The following is an 8,120-nucleotide window of genomic DNA, read 5'->3' as shown; positions in this document are numbered from 1 at the left end:
AACTTTCAAAACAGGAAAGAAATAAGTAATCACACATAATTTTTTTTGAAAGTTCTAAAATAATGAGTATTATAACAAATGGAGAAGAGACACAAGCAAAAGAGGAAAAATTATGAATGTTCAAGATATGTGAAATATTTAATTACAATTGTCATCAAAGAAATGCATATGAAAACAACAATATTATTTTTTTTCCTTTCCTACTAGTGTAGCATAAACATAATGAAATTTTTTTGTGTTGGCAGAATTTTGGAATGAACATTCCATGATGATGGTGTTGACAGTATGCATTAAATATAATTTTGGAAGGAAGAGATTCTGTATAGTAAGCCTTTTAAATGCACCTAACTTATTAGTGAGCAGTCTCAATTCTAATAGATTTTAAGAAAAATTAGATATGTTTATTAGAGTTGTTTAAAAAACAGATGGAATTGGAGAATATCATGCTGAGTGAAATAAGCCAATTCCCTAAATTCAAAGGTGAATGTTCTCCCTACTAAGTGGATGCTGATACACCATGGGGGAGGGCATGGGAAAAATGGAGGAACTTTGATTGGGTAAAGGGGAGGAAGTGAAGGTGAGGGCGTGTGGGGTCAGGAAAGATGGTGGAATGTGATAGACATTATATGTATGACTGCACATATGGTGTGATGCTACATTGTGTACGATCAGATAAATGAAAAGTTATGCTGCAATTTTGTAAAATGAATTAAAATGCATTCTGCTGCATATACACCTAATTAAAATAAGTAAATCAAATTTTAAAAAAGATAGTACTTGTTAGGCACAAGTTTCCAAACAATATTAATTAAAAAATAAATTATAAAGCACAGTATGGTTATTTTTTAGGCACTCAGGTAATAGAAATAAAGTATTTATAAGTTGACCCATGTACTCTAGGATAATCAGACAATTATGAAGGAAACCAACTCATGAACCAACTCATTATATTTGTTTCATAAGTACGGTAAGAGTTATTCACACTGTAGTGTGTGTGAAATCATAACAGAAAATTTCATAAAAGTAATAAGTTCTGTAATGCCTGAAAATTATCTATAACCATTTGTCGAACACCTCATATGTGTGCACATCATGCTAAATGCTGGAATAGAGCACAAAAGGACACAGATTTCTCAATTTTTGCTCCCCTTCTACCTTTACAAATTTATTCCCTCTATTTTCTTAGATAATAAGTTATTTTGTTTCTAATTCTGTTTCCCTTCTCATTTTTATTGCAATATATAATTTTTATTAAAAACATTTTATTCAGATATGGTTAAAATATGAGTATCTAAGCCATTAATATATCATTCTACTGTTTTAATATGACTCAACATGAGTGTTTGCCAGAGAACTCTGACCAGATATATCACATAGAAAATCAATTGTCAAGAAATATCACCAGAGGACGCTCCGGCCGGTGTGTGTCGGTGTGTGTGTGTGTGTGTGTGTGTGTGTGTGTGAGTGTGGTGTGTGTGGTGTGTGTGTGTGTGTGTGTGTGTGAGTGTGCGCGCTCGGAGTGTGTGTATTTGTGTATCGGCGGTCCCGGATGTTGCGGACAGTATGAGGCGAGCGCAGGGGGACGGGGACCAGCAGCTGTCGCCGCCGCTCTCAGAGTGAAGAAAGAACAGAAATCTTTGTTCCCTGACTTTGGAAACCTTGTTTAACCTTCAAACTGGCGATGTCAAGGGTTCCAAGTCCTCCACCTCCGGCAGAAATGTCGAGTGGCCCTGTAGCTGAGAGCTGGTGCTACACTCAGATCAAGGTAGTGAAATTCTCCTACATGTGGACCATTAATAACTTTAGCTTTTGCCGGGAAGAAATGGGTGAAGTCATTAAAAGTTCAACCTTTTCATCAGGAGCCAATGATAAACTGAAATGGTGTTTGCGAGTAAACCCAAAAGGGTTAGATGAAGAAAGCAAAGATTACCTGTCACTTTACCTGTTACTGGTCAGCTGTCCAAAGAGTGAAGTTCGGGCAAAATTCAAATTCTCCATCCTGAATGCTAAGGGAGAAGAAACCAAAGCTATGGAGAGTCCACGAGCTTATAGGTTTGTGCAAGGCAAGGACTGGGGATTCAAAAAATTCATCCGTAGAGATTTTCTTTTGGATGAGGCTAACGGGCTTCTCCCTGATGACAAGCTTACCCTCTTTTGTGAGGTGAGTGTGGTACAAGATTCCGTAAACATTTCTGGCCAGAATACCATGAATATGGTGAAGGTTCCTGAATGCCGGTTGGCAGATGAGTTAGGAGGGCTGTGGGAGAATTCCCGGTTCACAGATTGCTGCCTGTGTGTTGCTGGCCAAGAGTTCCAGGCTCACAAAGCTATCTTAGCAGCACGTTCTCCAGTTTTTAGTGCGATGTTTGAACATGAAATGGAGGAGAGCAAAAAGAATCGGGTTGAAATCAATGACGTGGAGCCTGAAGTTTTTAAGGAGATGATGTGCTTCATTTACACGGGGAAGGCTCCAAATCTCGACAAAATGGCTGATGATCTGCTGGCAGCTGCTGACAAGTATGCCCTGGAGCGTTTGAAGGTCATGTGTGAGGATGCCCTCTGCAGTAACCTCTCCGTGGAGAATGCCGCAGAAATTCTCATCCTGGCTGACCTCCACAGCGCAGATCAGTTGAAAACTCAGGCAGTGGATTTCATCAACTATCATGCTTCAGATGTCTTGGAGACCTCTGGATGGAAGTCAATGGTGGTGTCACATCCCCACTTGGTGGCTGAAGCATATCGCTCTCTGGCTTCAGCACAGTGCCCTTTCCTGGGACCCCCCCGCAAACGCCTGAAGCAATCCTAAAATCCTGCCTTTTGCAAGACTCCGGATTTTCCAGAAGCAGCAGCCCCTGTTGCTGCCACTGACCACCAGGTAGACAGCGCAATCTGTGGAGCTTTACTCTGTTGTGGGGAAGAGACTGCATCGTGGCCCCAGACTTTTGAAACAGCACTAAATAACTTGGGGAAGCCGGGGGGAGGGAAAGGCCCAGGACTCGGGGCTACTCAACCTAATGAAAACCCTGTTGCTGCGTCACCGTGTTCCCTTTGGCTTGACCAAGTCTGACTCTGGGATTCAGTTTAGGTGCTGGCCCTGAGCACATCCCAGTCGTGGTACTTCGGAGAAACCTACCTGCATCTGACTGAGCAGAACAAATTGTCAGGTGCCTGGAGCAAAAAGGAAAAAGAAGAAAGAAAAAAAAAAGGACATTTAGTTTTAAGAGAAGGGAAAAGGAAAGAAGAGTTTTTGCAGAATTTTTCAAAAATCAGTTTGTGAATTCTAATAGTATTTATGTTGAGAGAAGCAAATTTTAGTCCTTCCAACTGTGCTGAAGCTTGGATGTTTGTGAAAACTCCTCACCACCACACAAGTATCAGAAGAGCTCTCTCGTTAGCACTTATTGTTTGCAAGAACAGAATACATCCTTTTATCCTCTTATGAAAGTTACAAGCGAAGGCAAAAGGGGAAGAGGTTATTTGATCTGGAAGATAAGTGTTCTGATGATAGTGGCTTTTGCAAAAATCTTTATTGGTGTTGAAAACTGGAAAAAATAATTCATCCAGAATTCATGCTGTCTTGACAAGAACTATGGTTCTCTGTTTTTAGATATTGTGGAAAATGTTTTTTGGCATTTTTCTCTGATTTTATTTCTCTTCCCTCCCCCCTCCCTTTTTTCTAAAAAAAAAAAAAACAAAAAAAACGCAAGAAATCTGAAAACACACAAAACAAAAACAACAAAAAGAAGAGAAGAAAAAAGGAAATTTTATTATTAATGCTGTGTGAAAAAAGTCCCAGCACAGATTGCTCAGCTGTTCGTACCTGACTTGCCACCTGCATAGGAGCCAGTCCTGTTCCTCCTTCTTAGCCCTCTTCCTACAGGGGAGAACTTCCAAATGTTAATTTTTTCTTTTTGAAAATATAAATAATTACTATTTTGTAAAAAAAAAAAAAAAAAAAAAAAAAAAAAAAGAAATATCACCACACATACACAAAGACTGTTATTTCAGATTTTGAAACATCATTTAAACATTTGTACCTGTGCTGTATGTTACCTGTGTCCTCAGAATCACCCAATCAAACCCCAGATTCAGATTTCCATTCACAACATACTTTTGGGAATGTTTTTGTTGTTTAGATCTGTGAAGTTTTCATCTGTTTCAAATAAGAATTTTATGAATCCTTCTTATTGGATATTCATTGACATAGGAAAGTTATCAGTAAAAGCAACATAAGATGAAAACATTACACAAATTTTCCTTGTTCTGAGTACATATTTCTCTGTTTGAGAAATCTTAACTAGAGAATTTAATTCATCAGTGAAAAACCACTATTAAGACTTTTGTTTGTGTTATCTGACATTAAATATGGTCCTTGACTGTCTGCTTTAGGAAAAGTTACTTAAACACAATTTTCCTCAGGAAGCCCTTTCTTACCAGCCCCACCCTGGCTGGACAAAGCATCCTGCTTCATGCTCTAATAATGTCGTTTGATTTCCTATTTCTAATGAAAGATCACAGGGTCTTCAATTTTTTCCACATATTTTCTATATGCCCATATCCTTGAACTCAAACTTCACACAAAAGATAAACATAATTTTTGATGAAATGAATTGGGAAAATGAAAAAGACATTCAGTAATTTAACAAGCAAGCAAAATTATATCATAGAGGTAAAGTATTTGTTGACTCCTGCTAATGCCAGTCCAATCCTTTGAAATTTTGGTAATTACCAATTATAAAATTGAAATGACAAAACTTTTGTATACCTCTTTAAGTTAAAAAATAAGCACGGAATCACAAAGGAAAAGAATGTTTACACTTATCAATAGGATATGATAATATCCAAAACTTGAATCATCACCAATTTGCATTAAACTGATAGGACAAATCATTTTATATATTGCCATTCAGTTTTTGCTCTGCTTTTCCTAAGATAACTTCATTAAATGTTAAATACATGCAGCAAAAAACAAACAAACATGATTTTGCAAAAATCTCAGGTAACACGGTTTAGTTCAGCCTATATATTGGGAAACATATTTTGGAATAATTTCTTGTTTTCTTCAAAATCAATGGAATTTCCTCCAAATTGAAAAGGTCAGATTTTATACACACACACACACACACACACACACATGTATATATAACATATATATAAGTATACATATAAATACAATTTAAACATTTAATATAAATATAGCTGATACATGTGTGTGTATAGGTCTGTGTATGTGTGTGTGTGTGTGTGTGTGTGTGTGTGTGTGTGTGTGTGTGTGTGTATAGTCTAGTAGCCACTTTCTTCTAATGGAAATGATCACCTTAGAGTATGTTTGCTTTGTAGAATTGAAAAGACTACTTTTCTTTCTGGCAAGACCACAGACAGCAAAATGTTACAATAAAATGATAACACTTGGAGAGGGTTTCATCTCTATCTATCTATACATATTTGTCCCTATCCATAGAAATATGATTGTAATTATATATATATATATACATATATATATAATTACGATATATATATATATACCATAATGTCATTTCTTATTCAATATATATGATAAATATGATAATATCATATTCCATATATATATATACATATATATATATGCCACGCACACACATAGACTAGTTTCTTCAATTTTATAAAATAAATATATTACTCTAAGATGATCATTTCCATTGAAAGAAAGTGGATTCTAAACTGTTTTAAATGTTACAATTTAAGAAGAGAAGAACCACCAAATAAAAGTTCCATTCCAGATATAAAACAAACACACAAAAGGAGTCTTGGGAAATTTTAATGACAGCGTACTATTTATTTAAAACCGTTTTTTTTTCTGACAAATAAGTTATCTTATATGAAGAGGAATTTTCCCTTTGTATTTTTATTAATGAAGAATATTAATTTGTATTTTCCCTTTTATATTTTTACAGAAAAGCAAACTCCATTGGAAGAGGTGGCATAGTAGGCATTAAGGCCAGAAAGTTTGTTTGCTCTAGTTCCACTGACTCTGAAGCCTGAAACTGTTCCCGTACTAAAATCTTGATAAATGTTTCCTATTTTAGAAACATGAATTCTTCCAAGGTGCCCCTGGGGGAAAGCTCTTCAAGCCTTTGTGATTTCCTCTAAATGTTTAAAATCATGCTCTCCTTATGTGTTCTGAATAACAATTATTGGCTTGTTTCCTGGAAATAAAGGTGCTTTATTCTTTTTTTTTTTCTTTTTATTGGCCTCACAGTGACATGCCTCCCATGCCAAAAAATTGTAATATAGTTTTATCATTCAAATGATAAAAATAATAAATTTTAGTTCCTCTTTTGAACTCCATGACTGAAGTAAAGAAAGTAACAATTAAGCAATACAGGGGGAAAAGCTATGAAATATTGAATAACAACTATTCATATTGCAAAATAGTGGTATGACTTATAAAAGTGACTTGAATATCATATTTTATTAAATTACCGTGTATTCAGAATAGAGTTTCATTAGATTTAGTACACATTAGTAATAATGATATATGAGTTACTTATAATTCAGTATTGAGTAAAGCTTTTTGAAAAATATCCAAAATTAAATTATAAAATTTGGAAAAATTTATTTAATACATTAAACACATTAAAATTTTAAGCTAGTGTTGGGGTTGTAGCTCAGTGGCAGAGCACTTGCCTAGCATGTGTGAGGCACTGGGTTCCATTCTCAGCACCACATAAAAATAAATAAATAAATAAAGGTCTGTCAACAACTAAAAAAAATGTTAAGCTATGACACATTGCTCACAAAAAATAAACAATGACATTCATGGTATGATCGTAATTATATAAAAAACCTAGGATAAATAGAAATAGATAGAAAACATAGAAAATTTTCAAATGTTATCACTCTATACTTTTCAAAATTATATGCAAAATACCAAGTGAAAATAAATATAAAGGCAAATAAATGAATGAAATGTACTACATATAATTTTAAATTTATTTTTACAACAAAAGTAGCATCATTCAAAGTTAGAAGCATTTTTTGCCCCACATGCCACAGGATTAATGAACATAATGAAAAATGATATATGATTTGCTCTTAAAGGAAAATAAAACACTAATATTTAAGACAAAACTGCATATGTGACATGTAAAATTATTAGAAAACTTTTAATTCAAAGAAATACTAATGACTTAGTAGATACTTAAGTGGGGCTGGTGACATGCACCAATAGTCTCAGTTAAGATATACTCCTCAAACAAACAAACTAAAATAAAAGCACAAAAAATATAATATATATATATATATTTAAAATGCAAAAAATACTATATCCCCATGAAGGGCATTTAAATAAACACTCTTCAGAATTAAATGAGTAAAATCTATCTAAAAACGTTTTAAAATTTCAGTCATTAATACAAGTCAATCCATTTCTTAGGATCCAGGAAAGAATAGAAAAGTGTCAAACTGTTTATAGTTGAACAAATAGGAGGATATCAATAGTTGGATAATAGATCAGTTGATTGTATAATACACAATAAACTGTTACATTCTAATGAATGCTATATTATCAAAATGTTTAATGATGTGTAAAAATATACTTATTTTATATTGAGATAAATGTCAAATAGTTTATATAAATATAGGCATACAATCACATATATTTAAGTGTAACTGTGTAATAAGTATATAAATTAAATGGAAAAAAGTGTTGATATTATGAATGGAACAATCATATATTATTTCTTCTTCTATACATATTTTTTAGAAGTAATTTGAAGTTTTGAAATTAAAAAATTAATTTGTATTCCAGTGATATATTTACTCAAAGACATCTTTTCATTATTTATAATTTATTAAAGCATGGGGACTAAATAATACTGCTAATGTGAAAGAATTTTCAAAGGAAACAATGTATAAATTATTTAAAATTAGTATTTCTTTTTTTCTTTACCAGCATGTTGAAAAGAAGTCCTTACCAAGATATAAATGGATTTCCATTACTACAAACAGGGAGTTGCCCCAGTGAAGATGGTGATGAAGGTTGCCTATGATGGGGTGTCAGATCAGGTTGGGGGAGCCGGGGAATGGTGTTAGATGATGAGTTCAGAGAGGAGCTCTGTGGTATGCAGGGTGTGGCTATC

At 34.1% G+C, this 8,120-nt stretch overlaps 1 protein-coding gene across 1 annotated transcript; it reads left to right on the top strand.

Annotated features, from left to right (window-relative positions):
* Positions 1-1,414: 1,414 nt before the first annotated feature.
* Positions 1,415-3,238, top strand: LOC308655716 (speckle-type POZ protein-like). The gene has a single exon (XM_081305897.1). It carries the CDS (start codon positions 1,682-1,684, stop codon positions 2,804-2,806), a length of 1,125 nt encoding a protein of 374 aa, XP_081162023.1. The 5' UTR covers positions 1,415-1,681; the 3' UTR covers positions 2,807-3,238.
* The last annotated feature ends 4,882 nt before the right edge of the window (positions 3,239-8,120 follow it).

Source organism: Spermophilus citellus (genome assembly GCF_964194105.1).
Source record: "Spermophilus citellus genome assembly, chromosome: 9".
Taxonomy (NCBI): domain Eukaryota; kingdom Metazoa; phylum Chordata; class Mammalia; order Rodentia; family Sciuridae; genus Spermophilus; species Spermophilus citellus.
This window is presented reverse-complemented; position numbering and strand designations above follow the sequence as displayed.